At 36.7% G+C, this 19,752-nt stretch overlaps 2 protein-coding genes across 2 annotated transcripts in view; both read left to right on the top strand.

Annotated features, from left to right (window-relative positions):
* The window catches only part of LOC139116774 (long-chain specific acyl-CoA dehydrogenase, mitochondrial-like), a 42,583-nt gene that overhangs the window by 20,664 nt on the left and 2,167 nt on the right, over positions 1 to 19,752 (top strand). The window contains exons 5-8 of the mRNA XM_070679428.1: positions 10,298 to 10,364; positions 11,574 to 11,738; positions 15,206 to 15,421; positions 16,785 to 16,912. Of these exons, the coding sequence (XP_070535529.1) occupies positions 10,298 to 10,364; positions 11,574 to 11,738; positions 15,206 to 15,421; positions 16,785 to 16,912 (576 nt within the window). The remainder of the gene's footprint in view (positions 1 to 10,297; positions 10,365 to 11,573; positions 11,739 to 15,205; positions 15,422 to 16,784; positions 16,913 to 19,752) is intronic.
* Positions 2,275 to 4,758, top strand: LOC139116772 (tigger transposable element-derived protein 4-like). The gene is made up of 2 exons (XM_070679426.1): positions 2,275 to 2,928; positions 3,285 to 4,758. Exons 1-2 carry the CDS (start codon positions 2,619 to 2,621, stop codon positions 4,298 to 4,300), a joined length of 1,326 nt encoding a protein of 441 aa, XP_070535527.1. The 5' UTR covers positions 2,275 to 2,618; the 3' UTR covers positions 4,301 to 4,758.

Genomic DNA, 19,752 nt, shown 5'->3' with positions numbered 1-19,752 from the left:
CAGAAATTGTCAAGCAAAATCCATAACAAGGAGTCGTATTTTTGGAATATTCATGGTAGATGTTTTCAAATCGGGCGGCACACATCCATATGAAAACATAGATAGTATACTCTCCAGGGCAGTCAATGGACTAAAGAGAAGCCCCGTGCAGTGTCACCCAAAAATAAAAACCATGAAGACAAAATTCAAAATAAAAACCATGAAGACAAAATTCAATATCAGAAGCGGTCAGGGAAGGAAGACCATGCCATTCTTTGATGAACTATGTGAAATCCTTGGCGATCAACCGGCGATAAATCCATAACCCATTTTCGTTGTTGCCGTAGTGCCCAACATAACCATAGAGACGTTTAGGTCGAGATGTTTAGGTCGGTGTCAGTGTCAAAACAAAGACCTAAACTTGACCGTGTATACGCGCAGTTCCCTCGGGCTAATCCCCTGTATTTGCAAAGCATCAACACAGACCCTGCAACGCCCAAAAAGCTCACAGTGAGAACAAGACTTTTGATCAGAAATAATTGGTGTAGTGTATAATGTTTACTAAAATTCTTGTCATATAATTACCGAGAAGGAATAATAATTTAAAGAACCAGTGAAATTAATTATGAATAATGACACTGAATAATAATAGTAAAATTGATAAATGATCTGTAAAACATCAGAATCCATACAAAACCAATCAAAAGATGCGGATTATATTTATGTTACCGAGTTTAGGTCACATCTAAGGTGACCCTGGTTTAAAAAACACACTGTTAAAGTGCTGGGTAGGCTGTGGGCTGGCCTAATTGAGGTCAGGTCTAAGGGATTGGTTCAAGTCCAACCCAAAATTTAGGCCAGGCCCAAATTGTGTGATAGTGTGTGAAAGGTTTAGGTCAGCCCTGAGCCCAGTTGGCACCCAATCAGGTTGCCAAGAGCAAGGTCTATAAGTGACTCAGAGGCAGGAGATTCAAATACTCTGTGAACAAGGGTCAAAAAACAATGTTTTCTCATCTTAGCACAAACTTGGGCCAGGCCCAGAGGTGGCCTTGAGCCTGAGTCTGAACCTAGCAACAGTTTGGAAGATCTGCATGTCATGATAAATGGGACAGAGATTTCGGTCTACAATTATATCAAGCACAAATGTGAAATGGAATGTTGACAAGAAACAGCCCCTGACACCACAAACCTACCGGTAGTTCAATCAATACCCAGGGTATGCCGGCCTATACTGTAGAGTCAGGTGTTGAAGGCATACTATGCTACAACCAAGAACCAATGTGAAGAATAATGCAATCAGCAAAGAATGAAGATGTCATGATAGCTTCATCAGTAGCGTCCTGTAGAAAGACAGCTCTAATTGTGATAAATAAGTACTGAAATTTTTCATCACTGGTTACCATGACAAAATAGATTTGTTTCTTTGGTACTAAGCACTAAAAAATTTTAATTGCTATTCACTTTTAATGTACAGTCAAACCTGCCTTAGCGGCCACCTGGACAGAGCGGCCTGTCTATAACGGCCGCTCCATTGCAGTCCCGACGTATTTACAACGTAATTGTACCTGCATAGAGCGGCCACCTCTCTAACGCGGCCAGCGGCCACCCTTTTGTGTGTTTTTGGTCAGTTGACATTGTGTATTACGGCCAGAAATATCTTGCCGGCCAACCAAAATGCCATGTAAATGCGTGAAAGTCGTACGGAAATTTTGAGTCGTTGCAAGAAATTTACATTGTATTGTATGCATGTCGTGTGTGGTGGTGCGGTGCTCTGACAATACTCAATACAATAGGTGCTAAATTCCGAAAAACGAAATAACAAAAGAGGTGTGGGGAAACCGCCGCCAGCAGTACTAAACGACAGTCCCTATCAATGCCCCCACTGACTAAAAAGTTTACCGACACAATAGTTTTCACCAGCTTTTGTAAGAAATGCCAATATAAATCACTCAAGTTTAATCATTCTTCGATCAAGGAGTTACCGCGACTGTGCTTTGATGGACAACGCCGAAACTCTGATTGACACCTCGGTCCCTCAAGGGACTGTGTTGACAGGTTTTAGTTATGTTTTAATGTGCTACCCGCTTGAAGCATCGAACATGAAATTAGCATTTTCTTAACCTTACGAAGCAAAATTAAAACACTATTTCCGCTCGAACACTCGGCCCGATCTCACCATATACACAGGCCGGCTTATCCACGGCAGCCATTGTTGTTTATCGAAATGTTGTTGGCGATCACGCTCACCATTGGTCGAAACAGGATACAGCGCCCTCTTCAAAAACATTTCTCTTCAAACAGTAAACATCAAACATGGCGGCCGAACGTGAGTGCCGTTGAGTGCCATGCTAGTGTACAGCGTAGGATATTTAAGTAAAAGTATTTTCAGTCATGTTTTGGAAAGATCAAACGTACTTTTCGAAAGCACAAGAAGCGACTACCACGTTGCCTCTTTCTTTGTCAGCGAAACAATGAACGCTGGAGCCGGGTGCCAACAACCCGGCAACTGTGTTCAATCATACGGAGTTTCACACGTTGCAGTGACGCTCAGCGGTAAGCTTTGTCGGCCCCGAGTCACAGAAGTCAATCGGCGACTGTCAAAATTTTTTGGATGTGATTGACATTTGTGACAATTTCCAATGCTATATATGATGGGTCGAATATCCAAACACCACCAGATCGATTCTAGCTACCGTCGAGCTAACATCGCAACGAAAATTACGTGCAGCATGGCTTCTAACAAGACTTCATCACGCAAGGCATTGACGTTGGATGACAGGGTGAAAGTCATCCAACTTCATGAGAAGGGGAAAGGTTCCAGAGCAATCGCCGAGATCATGGGTGTCGGAAAGACGCAGATCAATGGTATCGTGAAGAGGAAGGCAGAAGTGATGGAAGAATATGAGAGCAATGTTCCAAGTGAAAGAAAGAGGGAAATAAGGAAAACAGGTATGTTAATTTGTATACACATTCATTGTGAATGCTTTGCCCAAGCTGCTTATTCAGAGTTCAGAGTTGTGAGTTTTTACTTCCTCCCTAAGGCTTAACTTTATTTCGAAGATAACTTCAAGGGAGGTCTGTAGCCTATGTGTGTTTCAACTTTCGAATGTTTTTCCTCCCAGAAAATCCAAACTTAGTGTGGTGTCTCCTCCTGTTTTTTTATTCTGCATACCGTTTTATATGAGGATGGTGTTTTTATTGTACACAAGCAAAATCTTATCAAGCTTTTCTGAAATAGGACATCAACACAGTTTTGTGGTGTAACAAATCACTGACTTTGATTTTGTTTCATTTTTCTTATCCAGGCAATGAAGACATTAATGAGCTGTGTTGGGAATGGTTCAAAGATGTCACAGCACGCCGCCTTCCAGTAAGTGGTCCCATGCTTCAGGAGAAAGCTCTGAAGTTTGCCAGTGATCTACAAAACACCGAGTTTAAGGCTTCCAATGGTTGGTTAGAGTCTTTTCGCAAGCGTCATAATATTGTGTTTGGGAAGATGAATGGGGAGAGTGGTGACGTTTGTGATGATGTTGTCAGAGAATGGACACAGCGTTTACCAAGCCTTTGTCAAGGCTACTCCCCACGGGACATCTACAACATGGACGAAACTGGTTTATTCTTCCGGTGCACTACAGACAAGTCTCTACATGTCAAGGGCGAAGACTGCAGTGGTGGCAAGAAATCAAAGGAACGCTTGACTCTGATGCTGTGTGCCAATATGGCTGGTGAGAAGGAGAAGCCCCTCATCATTGGCAAGTCACAAAACCCACGCTGCTTTAAAAACATCAATCCAAAAACATTACCAGTGGACTACTATGCCAACAAGAAAGCTTGGATGACATCAGATGTGTTTGAGAACTGGCTCCTGTCTTTTGACAGAAAGCTTGGTCGGCAGAAGCGGAAAGCACTGTTGTTCCTGGATAATGCGACGTGTCATCCACACATCAACCCTCGCAACGTGAAACTCATCTTCTTTCCTCCAAACACCACATCTAAGCTACAACCTATGGACCAGGGCATCATCCAGGCACTTAAGCTAAAGTACCGGAAGAGGCAGCTACAACACATCATTGCTTTGATGGACGAAGACAAGTCCAAGACAGGTCCTGATGCAGTGAAGAAAACCAATGTGTTAGAAGCAATCTACTGGGTTCATCGATCATGGCAAGATGTGAAGGACACCACGGTGATGAAGTGCTTAGAAAGGCTGGGTTTTCAACCTGTGAGATGGCAGCTGAGGAAGTCACTTGTGATGGTGATGGTGATTGTGAACTGGAATCTGCGGCACAGGAACTGTTTGGCTGTTCACTGCAGGATTTGATTGACATCGATTGTAATCTAGCAACAAGCAACAGTTCTTGCGATTGGGACAGGCCAGCGACAGAGTTGTTGTCACTGCAAACTGGAGAAGAAGACAGCGGTGAAGAAAGTGACAAAGAGAACCATGAAGATCCGAAGTCAGCCATCACCAATTTATCCACAGCAGCAGCAGCTATTGAAGACCTGAAACAGTTTGCACTAACTGTGGGCCATGAAGACATGCTTGATCAGCTACTGAACTTACGTGAAATCATCAACCAGGAGAGAAGCAAGAAAATCCAGACTTCTAGGCAGACTAAGCTCAGTGACTTCTTTGTGAGGAAGTAAGGACTGAATCTCTGTGGTTAGCAGCACTAATTTTTTTCTGCTTTAAATATACTATGAGGTAAATGTCATTTACATTTTAGGTCAATTCCTTCTGTTGCCCAACTGTAAAAATACTTTATTTACTGTGATATTAATAAAAATTAATAAAATACATTACATTTCTTGTTATTTTTTCTGTGTATATGTATCGTATGAAGTGTGTGGGTCTGAAATGTGTGTTAGAGTTTGTAAATCTGTCCCCTGCCAAACAGCTTGATAACAAGTCGACAAGTCAATTACATTTATACATTGTTGATTACGAATAAATTATCTGACCTGTCTATAAAGGCCACCTGTCTATAAAGGCCACTTTAGCAAAGTCCCTTGATGGCCACTGTAGACAGGTTTGACTGTAATAATTTAATATAGTATTAATATAATAAGTCTATCAAGGCGTAGTCTTTTGTAAAATCTATTTACCTTATCTTGTAAGGATAGCATATTCTATTTATTCAGTCTCTGTTCAGCTCAAGGTAAACAATTTTATTCCCATCATTTGTGGCGAAGCTCCTTCTGAATAATGTAATTTCTTGACCTTTGGTTGTCCAACCAAACACATAGGGAAATGGTGAGCAGTCTTCAATATAAGAGGATGTGCACAGCTGTTGTCATTTTGCCTGTTTGAAAGGAAATTCTGTGGAATTTTTTTGTGAGGATAAAACCTACATTATTAAAAGTAGCCTAATTCAAATGAGACATGGCTGCGGATGTTGGTGTGCTACCCATGGGATTGATTGGTGCTACCCATGGGATTGATTGCAGCTACCCGTGGGATTGATTGGTGCTACCCATGGGATTGATGAGGAAATTAGTGCAGCACAGCTTTCTTTATGTAATCATTCTGCTTCAATCAACAACTATAAAGGTTAGACAGAATTTACAGGGAGAGTGATTTTTGTTGAGAATTATGCTATTGCTTTTAACCATTTCCCAGCTGTAAAAACAAAAGTGATCGACCGTTGGTCTTATAGTGCCCAAAAGTGACAGTGATAAATTTTTTAGTCTTAAGAATGGCATTAAATTTTCTTCTGTCAAATTGCTGTCAGAACAGCTTGTTTGTTTTCAAAGGAGAGTGATTTCATTCACCAAGAAAATATTGATTTTTGAAAGTCAAACCTATTTTGAGGGAATGGACAGCTATGTACAGGCAGCCTGAGCATACGTTTTGTGTATTTAACTGTTTTGATATTGCCATACCTAGAGGGAGACAGAAGCAAAAACACAATGGTGTGTTCACACTCAATTGTTATCATTCTAAAGTCTTTTTCCCATTTACACCTAAAGTTGCCTTATTGAAATGATAGGCACATACGATAGATTTTGATAGCTGCAGCAATTAGATATCTTTCCAAAGCTTGATTCAAAGAAGTGATATATCTGCATTTGTTTCCGGTAAATTACTGTATAAAAGTTCCAAATGCAAATAGCAATCATTGGTTTAATGAAAATTACTGAGGCCATGGTGGATACTGTGAGATTTCATACTTTTCAACAATTTTATTAGTTTTTGATGTTTATTGTACAAACCTTGAAAAGGAAACCTTTATTAAATTATGCATAAGACAGATTACTTCTCTGAGTTGAATGTGCTGGGTGTTTGCCCATCGGGAATTCCACAGTAGTGACGGTGTTGCCTAGAAACGAAGTTCAACTCTTTAATGTTGATGCATATTACATATCTAAATTCCTTGAGGACAGATAGAGCCTTTGAAAAGTATTGGAATTATAGCGTTTTCATTCATAAAGCGGTCTCTAGCAGTGAGAAGATGGGGATTTTGGCATTATTCAATATGCAAATATATTTCCCAAACAAAGCAATTGTGTAAAAAGTTACTTTGTATGCAGTATATATACAAATACAAAAGTAACTTTGTATGTGTTTGTGTGTGTCTGGAGAGAGTTCATTGCATTATATATATATATATATATATATATATATATATATATATATATATATATTATATTATATATATATATATATATATTATTCCTCATATCAAAACATTCAGTGGCTTTTGCACTGAGAATCTCCTGAGCAGATGTAGTTATCAGTAACTTTTTCTCAATAAACAAAACCAATAATGGCATCTCTGATGAAAATTTTGTTGAAAATGGCCGCTAAATAAAGTGTTATGATGACTTGTACTGCAGTTGCACACTAGTACTTATTCAGTTTTCCCTCAAAGTCAATTTTGATGAGCAAAGAATATGCTCTTTGACAAAACAAAATTTACACATACTGCTATACATAGGGCTTGCTTTGTTGACTCAAAGAGTTAGTCAATCTTTTTTAAGTCAGATGGCACAATAAAATTGAGTCAGTTTACACTGATCATATATTTGCCTTACAGCCGATCCCTTTTGCTTTCGCTTCTTCCTGGCCACACCTTTGTACAAGACATCTGGGCCCGGTCCCCAATTGTAAATACAGTCAGGTCTTCACGGGGGGGCCCCTTCTAATAGCTTTATGAAACAACTTGACCCCCTAGCATTATGGTGATTTTTAAAGTTGGTCAGTGTTGACGCTGTAGTCACCAATCTTGCCCGACACCTTAGAGGAAATAATTATAATGATATCAAAGTTCCAAAATGAAATTTCATCCTGTTTTCTTGATTAATAAGTAGTGTCAAGTATCCTCTTTAATAAAATGCCAAAAAGTATGTGACTAACATACATGTAAATCGCCGTTTCACTGACATCAATGTTAATTTTCTCACTTCCTGCTTAGGAAAACAACTACTGACTTTCACTTTCAGAAATTGTTATCTCTCTAGCGGAAATGTTGTCATGTATTACTACACATTATTTTCAGAAATTGTTTATCTCTCTAGTGGAAATGTTGTCATGTATTATTACACATATACCATACCACAACAGAGCATCATTAGAAAAGGATTGGAGTTCTTCCTCTCCACAGGGAGGACAAAGATAATTATTGTCATGGAAACGGTCATTTCCTTTCTCAATGATCACTGATCAATGAGAGGGTACCATCATATTCCATGCAGTATTGATTCAATTAAACAATGAAATAAACATCAGAAAGCGTAGCTGTTGAACTGGCCTGCTTTTTGAAATGAGATCAATAAATTATAGAAATGTACAGGACTACTCTGCATCGATTTGTGAGGATGTTTTGACGAATAGGGTCAGATTTCTCAATGATATTGTGTTCTAAGATTGCAGTTACCAAGAAATGAAATGTCTTCATTACATTGACATTAGTAGACGTGTAAACTGGTTGTTTAGGAAACTAAGTTGGCATTTTGATAACAAGTATGATATTTAAGACAGAAAGAAAGATTCAACACTTCTAGAGAATTTTCTGAAATGCCAAAGTAAGATGTTTTTATCAAAGTGAGAATGAAATTGTGTTTTCCAAATCTCTGTTTGTTAGAAAATACCCAGGGAGTGTCCAATTTCACTGATTGTATTGTTATCATGCATACCTTTATCGTCACTCCTCAAGGATAATTTCAGTATTATGATTTCTTTTCTCCAGTAGCTGTGCAACACAGAAAATTGTAACAATTTGAGTCTGTATATCTTTTCCAACGACCAGTCTACTTTCTATTCAGTTCCAACCAGCTCATAATATTAAAATGTCAGTGATAAGATATCAAAGGAATTGAATATCATGTGCTGTGATTTATTTCAGATAGTGTGATAGGTTATAGCATCACAATTTTCTCATTTGTCTGTTCCAAGTTATCCAAACACAGCTAATTATGCAAGACTAATCTTCTTTTGTAGCTCCCATGTATGTATGGCAGTATAGAAAATATTTTTTTCGATGTATTAATGATAAAGAGGCAAAGATTTCACACAACTTAGACAACAAGCTAAATCAAATTATTGAAAGTGGGAGACATTTCTGTCACAAAAAGGGAAGACAATTTTCTGAAATTAGAAAAATGCTGAAATAAAAAATACTACTGTGAAAATATTTACATAAGCAGGTATTTCGAAAATTCATTCAGAAATTGAGAGAGTAATGAATAATAGTAACCGGCAAATAAAGTACTTATTTAGGGTAAATGTTGTTTGACTTGTCTTAACCCTTTGAGCACCAAAGTCAATTTTTGTCGCCCTTATAAAATATACCCCAGTCAGTTTTTTTCAGATTTTTGACAAACTTTTGATAAAAAACTGTAGCCTATGATATGTTATGTCCATTTGGTCCAAAATTATCAAAAGAATTACAGAAAAATTCATAAAAATTGGTAAGACATTGCTCTAAAATTTCGGTTGGAAAAATTACAGCACTCAAAGGGTTAAACATTACAAGTTTAAGAGTTTTAATAATTTATAAAAATTACTCAGATCTGATACAAGAGGAAAACTGATGAAGTCTTAAAGGCCTATGTTGGTGCCTGAGTGTCTCATCAGAAAATTTACCCAACAGATTACAATTTCAATGGAAAACAAAAGGCTATCACACCTCCATAATCCTCCTACAGAATAGAACAAAGGCAATCCCAGGGATGGCGAACAGTGCCTTTAAAGAGGAGTAAAATACTTGTGTCAGTGACATTGGAAACTTTCTCATTTTTATTTAATCATCCAGATTTATGTAAATATGTTTCCTTTATTAATTAACTATAACATGAAATTAGCGATCACGAACATTACACACCTGGGTATCAAATTGAGATTTGTTACTATGGCATTCAGAGACACCAAGTCATGCAAATATTTGGAGAATGTTCTTCAGTCCTGTGTAAATTTACTTTGTTGTATGTGTACTTTCAAACCCATCCTCTACTCTTGAACATGTTCATATGCAAATTCTTTTCTTACGAACTGTATCATGAACTTCAATACATTTCAGTATCATTGTTACAGTGATGTCTCAAATTTTGAAAACATACTCACATTTGCCAATTTTGTTGAAGTCACAGACCAGATTATGCATGCACAATCAAGAAAACATGACACAGCAGAACCTGGTACATGTAGCTTCAGTGACAGTGGTATGATGAAAACTACACATCAATTTGTGACCAGATAAATAAAGTGCAGAGTGTATTTCTGTAAATTGCCAATGTGATATCTTATCATATCAACTATGCATTCAAGTATGGTGTTTTGTAAGGCAACTTTTCAGAAACTACGAATTTTTTCACATCCGTACACAGTCTCAATGTCATCCAATCTACAAGTTCAAGTCCTGTATAGAAGTTTGTTGCTTCTGAACTTTAACTTACAACTCTACAATTCAGTACAAAAAATGAAAGAAAATGATATTACTTTCCCTAGCCTTTAAAATAATCCAATTTAATGTGTGAGAAAATTTTGATTTCTCTAATTGCAAGTTGAATCTCACTACATTAATATACACAACTCCAAAAATGGTTAGGACATGTGGAGAAGAAGGGCTGGAGAAGATCAACAATTCAGATCTTTGCAACCCAAGTACACTTGCTGATCACAAAATGTCAAGTCCTTGTTCCATGAACGGTTTGTAACTTTGTCTCTGACATCCGTGACTGTTTTGATTCTTCTGTCAGTTTTTGTCAAGTTTGACATCGTTGCTGCAAAGTAATTTCACATCAGTAACTGTACAAAATGTTGATAGCTTCACAAGGCATTGACCCGCTGTTTGACTCATCACTTCATGTACCGTTACAGTGACTTACAGGGAATCCGTACAAACGCTAGAAAGGATGGAGACGACTGGATTCTTAATGGAAGCAAGGTTAGTTACCCTGGCAACTGTTGTCATGACACCCAATTCATCTCTGCTTCCTGTAACTGAAATTAAAGCATGTTTGACTGTAGTTACTATAAATATCTTACAAAGGTGTTTGCAAAGAATATTTTTAGCCCACACAGTAAATGTTATTAATGTTAGCTGTAATTCGTCTTTCAGCAGTTTGTGCAAATTGTAACAAGGGATACCACGGTAGTTATTTATGAAGTTTCAGTCATACTAATTATGTGTGGTTCTGTTTTCAGTGTATACAGTTAAGCCAGAGTTAACTTCATTGTAATTGTAAAACTATAGATTGTTTGTTGACGTTAAAGTCAAGAATACATACGCATAGATTTGGTTCTTTCTCTCTGTGTCCTTTCTTCTATGCATGTGTCCATCTTTGTATCTTGGTTTTTTGTGTCCATCAGATTCTGTACTTCTTTCTCAGATATTGGTGGACTGATTTCTCTCCAATTGTGACAGAAGCATAAATAAAACCTGACACATTGATGTTTATGTATTTGTTGATAAGAGATCACTCAAGGCTACTGATACCCAGCCATTAATTTGTAATTTGTTCATAACCAGGGCAAGCATTTGAAAATGCCATATTTGATTCTTTCATGTCACAAAAAACAACATGTAATTGAGAGAACTCTTAGATCATTTGTATTATAAGATGTAATCCTAAAGGGTTCTTCATTAACTTTGAGGTTTCCGTTTTCAATCTTGTGACAATTTTGATTGGAAGGTACTTAAACATGCCTTGAATGATTTGTTACTTGACACAAAAATCTCATCAGACAAGTGTTGTTTTTATTAATTTATTTATTTTTGATGTATTTAGTTATGAATGAATGAATGAATGAAATTCCTTGATTTCATTGAATGAATGAACAAACGTACATGTACCATATGGGTTAAATGTCAATGAACCCTTTGAGCACCAAAGTCAATTTTTGTTCCCTTTATGAAATATACCTCAGTCAATTTTTCCAGATTTTTGCAAATATTTTGATAAAAACCTGTAGCTAATGAAATGTGACGTCCATTTAGTCTAATGAAAATTGGCGTTGTTGCACTAAAATTTCGGTGGGAAAAATTACAGGACTCAAATGGTTAAATTTTACTAAATTTCACTCTTATTTCACACCTCATGAGTTTTGTAGTCAATGAATAACACTGTTTTCAATTCTGCCAAATCTATGACAGGTATTCATCACCAATGGATATATGGCAGATGTTACTATTGTTGTTGCAATCACCAAAGCAGATGCCAAGTCTCCAGCCCACGGCATCAGTCTTTTCCTTGTTGAAGACGGCATGGAAGGATATATAAAAGGAAGAAAATTAAAGAAAATGGGATTTAAAGCTCAAGTATGTATTAGTTCACAAATATATTGCATAAAGGTTTTATTTACTGGAATGTGGTCGGCTGATAATGTACCCTTGTTGAAATTATCAAGCCAGGTTTATAAGAGTTTGGGTTTTTGCGTCAGAACTTTTGTTTTATCATTTTAGAAATAAAATAGAAATAAGGTTTTCTTTAACCTGTTCAACTCAATTCCTGTTAACAGGCCCACAAGCTAATAATAACAATTTTGGGTCAAAGGTCAAACCGTGTTGGTTAAAAGGTTAAACCAACAATATGTTTTATTGGCAAGCATACTTTTGTGTCGACACCCCTAATTTGTGTCGGAATGGTAAAATGATATTGTTCCTAATTCTCCTCGGCAAAACGGGGGTAAAAGTTTAGACCACAGTTTTGGAATTGCACACTGCCTTTAACCCTTTGAGTGCCAATGTCACTGAATTTTTGTCGCCCTTATAAAATATACTTCAGTCAACTTTTGTCAGATTTTTGCCAAAATTTTGATAAAAAACTGTGGCCAATGAAATGTTGTGTTCATTCGGTCCAAAATTATCAGAAAAATTACAGAAAAGTTCATACAAATTGGTAAAATGTTGCACTAAAATTTAGATGGAAAAATACAGCACTCAAAGAGTTAACTTGGATTCCACATAATTGCACTACCTGGTTTACTAATCCCAGCTGCCCACATTATCTGTGACCTTTAATTTTAAAGAGGAACATTCTCAGCCCTTGAGACAAGTTACATCTGTAAACTAAATTGTCTTCAATTGTTTGTCACTAACAAAAGAAGTTCAAATAAAGTTCCTTAATAGTTTCCTTTGCAAAGCACTTTATTGATTTTACTAGAGGTCATCCCGCCCTGGAATTCCCAGTGTGTAGTTCCACTGTTTTCACACAACACACTGAAAAGTCAAGAAATTTCAACTTTCTTCTCACACATAACTTGTAAATGCTTTTTCAGTAATGCCATCTTGACAGTAATGTATGCCAGAATGTGCTAGTGTCTCTTTACTCTCTAAAATTTAGTTTAAGTTGAGTTTCATACATGAATTGACCCCATTTATTACCCCTTGCTGAGTGAATATTACAACTATAAGCTTCTTTTTGTACCTGTGTTCTCTACATAAAGGGAACTGTGTTCACCATTCTAAAACCGGTCATAACTTCCCATATTACTCCATAATGTACAGCCTAAATGTCTATACAGATATTTATCTTTTCAAACAAAATGTAGCCATACAGACTCTAAGGTTTATGTCACAAATTTTGGCATGTCAGAGTCTGACTGAGAACTAAAAGCAGAATTTGGAATTTTATTTGTGATAAGCATTCCCCAATAGGGAAGAAAACATTTTCAAATCAGCCAATTTTGATTCCAGATGTTTGTGATATAGAAACAGCTGAGGATGGAAAAGCCTAAATCAGCCAATCAGTTTAGATATAATTCATATCAGTTGTCATTTTCATCAGAGTAAAGGCATGCAAAGCTGATAAAAACTGACTACACAAATGATGTAAGGTATTTCACAAAATGCAAGGATGGGTGTCTGAGTACATCATACAGGGGTAGTATTTTCATGACACATAGCATCAAAGAAATACCACAGCATGTAAAGTAGGGGGGATGTAAGTATCTGTGTATTTCGTGAAAAATGTTATTATTGTATGCCCTTTAGCGCCTGGCTACCATTACCTATGCAAATACTGTATACCATGCCCCTCAATTATGATATTAGCAAAACAAGGGTGTGGTCAGTATATGATTAATTTCATTTTTATGCAAACTAGTCTGAATGTATATATTTGCTACATTGTCATAAAATATGCTATATTTTGAAAGTTGTTTTGTCAATTTTAATCACATGATTGTCATGTGATTTGTCAGGTGATGTACGATGACTTCTAAGAACGGCATTTTGTAACAAAACTGATGTCTAGAAAAATATTTATCAACAAAAACTTACACAGATTGTTTTGTATAATTTTATTGACCTCTCTTTCCTTTTCATATTTAATGCAAATCTTTAATTTCTGTTTCAAGAGGGGTTTAAATATTTACAAGTGTAAAATCATCATAGGTAATTAGCATAGATATGAACCTGACCATGCTCATTTTATTGTCAAAAGTGGCACTTTAAAAAAAATTTTAAATGGAAGGAATTGCTGAAATAAAGTTTCACTCCTAATATCTAAAGGGCACATACAGTTGCAATTACTTCAACTTTATTTCCTGTAATCTGTCATATTTTGAACTCCAATGTCACAGCTAGGTCACCATTTTGCCCAGGTATCACACTCCTGAACTTGTTTGAACGCTGTCAAGGTAATCATTCTCTCCACCACTGTAATCATGATGACTTGCCCTAATTCTTCAAACATATTCGATGTAAATGCATGCATTTCATGTCATTTTGACATTGATTTATTGATATCACTTCGTGTGTTTTCGATCATCGCACAAGAACCATACTACAATTCTAGTTGAACCCGTAGGGTCAGGTTCATGGGTGAATTCTCAGGCTCAAGTTCAGCCTTTATTTTAGCATGTGGTTGATTGAGCCTACTTAATCAAACATTGTCTTACTCAAGCACTGAGGATGGCATTAGGAGTTATGCTAGACCATTGTTCCATAAACACTGAAATTTATTGTTACAGTACCAAAGAAGACATTTTAAGTTCCTGGAACATGCAGAATATTTCCAACATACGATATGGTGCCAGAATTTTCCAGTAGTCAAGGTAGTCAGTGTGTTTTATTTAAGTTAAATTGTACAAGCAAAGTAAAAAATGCAGTGTTTTCAGAACGTCCATCTCACACATTAGACTGCTGGATTGGTGTTGACTTTGCCAGCATAAATAATGTGATGGTGTCAGGTTTCCAGGTGTTTTATGTAAGACAGTTTCAAGGTAAAGGGTCGAATACAGTGCAGTAACACCGAAGGTTATTGGACCCTACTGTCTATGGCTTATAACTGTTATTGGGTTTGGCATCCACTGATACCAAAACGTACTCTACAGTGAAAGGTACTGAAGCAGGTGTACAATAGTGTATTGTTTTCAGTGGACAGAGCATTCTATGTAAAACATAAGGTGAATTATGCAATTTGTAATATTCCAGCATTTATATGGTCCTATGCAGGTAATTATAATTAATTATTATCATTATTTATTCATTAATTATATTACAGTTTTGTCAATACCAGCGAATTTTGAAACATCAAACCCTCAGATTATTACTGATAATGTATCCAATTATCCTGCACTATCGCCCCAGATAATAGCAATGTACTCCCTCAATTCAGGCCCATAATGGACTCAAGCAAACTTTGCACGTAATAATTAACTCAGCTTCACCTCATACATTATGTCATGTAAAGTTGCTTTCATCCATTGTGGGCTGGGAGGGAGTATGTTACTGATTAATTATTACAAAATTCTGTTATACTGAAAATATTCATCTTCTTACAGGACACAGCTGAACTTTTCTTTGAAGATGTTCGACTTCCTTCCAGTGCCCTACTTGGGAAAGAAAACCGCGGTTTCTATTATCTGATGAATGAACTACCACGAGAGAGACTTCTCATAGGTATAATGGCAATGGCACACTGTGAATATATGTTTGAAGAAACAAGGGCTTATATCAGGGGCCGAAAAGCCTTTGGTAAAACCATAGCACATTTGCAGGTAACAACATTCTCATATGTCTTTGTAAAGTGAATTTCATGAAATTGGAAATGACAATCAGAAAAGAAATGATAATACGTTCTTTCTCAGAAACTGCTGTAAAACATTTTTGATATAGGAAGTTTGTTGAGAAAAATAGGCAGTGATGAATAAATATATTCATCATATGTTGATTTCTGTGACATGTTATAAAAATAGACAGTGGTCTTGCAGAATGCTGGTCTAGTTGTCCTTTGTCAGAGTTATACAGCAACAATGATCATAGTTCTTCTGCTAGACAAGCTGTATTGCAAATACAGTTGCCCCATCAAAGCAATCTGGTAGTCCCATATGTGGGACAACTGACTTTGTTTACCATTAGAAAGCATCTTGTAAAGCTTGCATTGATAGTCCTAGACCCAGTGTTGCCACCAGGACGCGCCCTTGCGACAATGTCCCCAAAATAGAACCAACTGTCCTGCGTTCATGAGATTTCTGGTGTATTTTTATTTTTAAACATACATTAGAGAATAAATTATGATACTGATACTGATTTAAACATACTGCGGGTCACCTTGGGCGCACTCATGAGTCAACTGTGTTTGGTTCAGTCTGAAAGTAATATCTATTACTGACGATTACCTTTGTTTTGCATGATTATTTTGAGGCTTATATTTACCTACTTTTTGAGCTATGATTAAAAGTAATTAGAACGCTGCACTTGATATCATAACTTGCTTGTAGTCTGACTGAGCTCTGATTGGCGGCAGATATGGAATACTTGCCTGAAATTCAAGCATAGCGACGTGGTCTCGATAACTTTGCTTTTTTGTGTGAAACTACTTTGTTACAAAATATGCAAAATTTGATTGACAACTGCAACATGTTGTCCCCCAAAATGTGCAAAATGTCCCTAAAAATAAACGATAGTGGGACATGGTGTCCCCTGATTTAAAATTCCTGGCTGCAACACTGCATACCTAGGACAACTAGCTTTGTTCACATCTAGAAAGCATCTTGTAAAGCTGATATCTGAATTAGCTGTCAAAGTTATCAAACTCGCGTCAACTTTTTGATAGCAGTGAAAGATTTAAATAACTCCCTTCATTTGCTCATCTCATGATAAAGAATATTCTTCACTGTTGTCTGAAGGCACTTTTGGCAAAAATTTGGCGACATCTATTTTCGGGTTGTTTTGTGATATTACGAACAGCTCTTTAATAATCTTTGCATTTCATCCAGAAAAATGTAATTTTAAAAGCTGTGCTTGAGATCCACTTTTCACGGCTTAATTAGTATGTTTCTACAATAAGTGTGTTCCCAAGATGCACAACACCAAAGTTTCCTGTGTGAATAGGATTTTAACATCTTGTACTTTCAACAGACTGTTCAACACAAAATGGCTGAGATGAAGTCAGAGATTTGTGTCGGAAGGACATTTATTGACAATTGCATTCAGCTTCTTGATGAAGGCAAACTAGACACAGCTACAGCATCTATGGCAAAATATTGGTGAGTTCCAGATTTTTCTTTAGAGACGTTTTGAAAATGATCTGTAACTTATATTTTAATAATATTCTTGCTCAACAAGAAAATCTATTGTCATATTCTTCATCTGAAAGTATGTTGAAGTAGGAAAGACTTAGCACTGCAAGTGCTCTTGTATACCATATTCAATTATTTTGCTCACAAATGAATTTTAGTCAGGATTAAAATTCATTTTGTCAAAATTAGAACCATTCAGGCTGTTTTCAAGTCAAACTCTGGGTGTATCAACATGTCCTTTTCAGAATGGAACAAGAAAATGTATTTTACAAACAGAAAATGTTTTCAAGTCAAACTCTGGGTGTATCAACATGCCTTTTCAGAATGGAACAAGAAAATGTATTTTACAAACAGAAAATGCTTTCAAGTCAAACTCTGGGTGTATCAACGTGCCTTTTCAGAATGGAACAAGAAAATGCATTTTACAAACAGAAAATTTACTATGGAAAATACATCAAAGTTATGGCTCATGGAATTTGAACCCTTTCACCACCATGGTTTGGTCTAAATCCATTGTTATCAATGGTGATTGTGGACCTGTTTACTTGGAAGTGGGGTGAGCAGGTTAATTGGGTTTGTCAATAGTGTGATGGCAGCAAGTTTTTATACATAAATAAATTTTTTGTATTTCTTTTATCAATATCTATTTTGATCTAACCTCAGAATTTCTTACCTTTTTAGCTCCCATAGCCATATGTATATATGGCAATGGAAGCTATTCTTATAGGCTAGGGAAATGTCTGTATGTATGTATGTCTGTATGTCTGTATGTCTGTATGTCTGTCTGTCAACATCAAAAACTCCAAAACCGCTGTACATTTCATCTTGATATTTGGTGTGTACATGGATGATGGGCTGTAGATGAGATTTTGTTCAAATGAAGTTGTCATTGCCAAAAATATGCAAATTAAGTGAAAAAATGTAAAAACAGTGCAAATTGAAAAAACTCAATAACCACTGAGCAGATTACATGAAAAATTAGCATGTAAGTACTTTGGGCTGACATGAAATGATTGTGCACATCTTGGGTCAGTATCTTGGACTTGCTATTTTTCATGAATTTTTTTGTAATTTTCTCCCATTTTTGGTCAAAAAATCTCCTGCTCTGAAACCACAAGTCCGATTGATTTGAAACTTGGTATGGAAGTGCATAGGAGTGACCTTTCCCAAATTTGGGCAAATCGTGGTGAAATTTGCATATTTTAGTTTACACGTCCATAGACTCCCATGTATAAGGCAGATCTCCATAGACTCCCATGTATAAGGCCACGAAAAATAAAAATTTAGTTTCTCATCGTATTCATATTGCAAAAAGGATGCAGTGACACAATTTTTAGTCCCCACAGATGAAGTCCAGTGAGCTTATAGATTGGGTCATGTCCGTCTGTTCGTCCATCCGTAAGTCCATCCGTTCACGCATATATCTCGGATATTTTGACAAAATGTCATGTGACCTTGATGACCTTTGATCTCAAATATACATATTTGTCCATAACTCAGTAACCACAAGTGCTACAGCCTTCATGTATGGTATGATGGGACACCTTATGACGCCACATATTGTACCTCATTAATTATGTGCATATCTAATTTTGAGCGAGGCAATAGAGCTAGAGGTCTGATTTTTGGTATATAGGGATAACTTAGCAAAACAATTTTTTTGACAAAATGTCACGTGACCTCGGTGACCTTTGACCTCAAATATACATATTTGTCCATAACTCAGTAACCACAAGTGCTACAGCCTTCATGTATGGTATGATGAGACACCTTATGACGCCACATATTGTACCTCATTAATTATGCACATATCTAATTTTGAGCGAGCCAATAGAGCTAGAGGTCTGATTTTTGGTATATAGGGATAACTTAGCAAAACAATTTTTTTGACAAAATGTCACTTGACCTCGGTGACCTTTGACCTCGAATATACATATTTGTCCATAACTCAGTAACCACAAGTGCTACAGCCTTCATGTATGGTATGATGGGACACCTTATGACGCCACATATTGTACCTCATTAATTATGCGCATATCTAATTTTGAGCGAGCCAATAGAGCTAGAGGTCTGATTTTTGGTATATAGGGATAACTTAGCAATACAATTTTTTTGACAAAATGTCACGTGACCTCGGTGACCTTTGACCTAAGATATACATATTTGTCCATAACTCAGTAACTACAAGTGCTACAGCCTTCATGTATGGTATGATGGGACACCTTATGACGCCACATATTGTACCTCATTAATTATGTGCATATCTAATTTGAGCGAGCCAATAGAGCTAGAGGTCTGATTTTTGGTATATAGGGATAACTTAGCATACAATTTTTTTGACAAAATGTCACGTGACCTCGGTGACCTTTGACCTCAAATATACATATTTGTCCATAACTCAGTAACCACAAGTGCTACAGCCTTCATGTATGGTATGATGGGACGCCTTATGACGCCACATATTGTACCTCATTAATTATGCACATATCTAATTTTGAGCGAGCCAATAGAGCTAGAGGTCTGATTTTTGGTATATAGGGATAACTTAGCAAAACAATTTTTTTGACAAAATGTCACGTGACCTCGGTGACCTTTGACCTCAAATATACATATTTTTCCATAACTCGGTAACCACAAGTGCTACACCCTTCATATTTGGTATGATTGGACACCTTATGACTGTACCTCAATAATTATGCACATATCTCATTCTGAGCGAGCCAATAGAGCTGGATGTCTGATTTTTGGTATATAGGGATAACTATAGACGAGAAATTTTTTGACCAAATGTCATGTGACCTCGATGA

Source organism: Ptychodera flava, chromosome 18, assembly GCF_041260155.1.
Source record: "Ptychodera flava strain L36383 chromosome 18, AS_Pfla_20210202, whole genome shotgun sequence".
Taxonomy (NCBI): domain Eukaryota; kingdom Metazoa; phylum Hemichordata; class Enteropneusta; family Ptychoderidae; genus Ptychodera; species Ptychodera flava.
This window is presented reverse-complemented; position numbering and strand designations above follow the sequence as displayed.

Excerpts from the sequence above, each read along its gene's own strand:
- LOC139116772 (XM_070679426.1), top strand. The coding sequence starts at position 2,619 with ATGCTATATATGATGGGTCGAATATCCAAACACCACCAGATCGATTCT. Across the intron at positions 2,929-3,284 it reads GAGGGAAATAAGGAAAACAG|GCAATGAAGACATTAATGAG; the intron begins GTATGTTAATTT and ends TTTCTTATCCAG.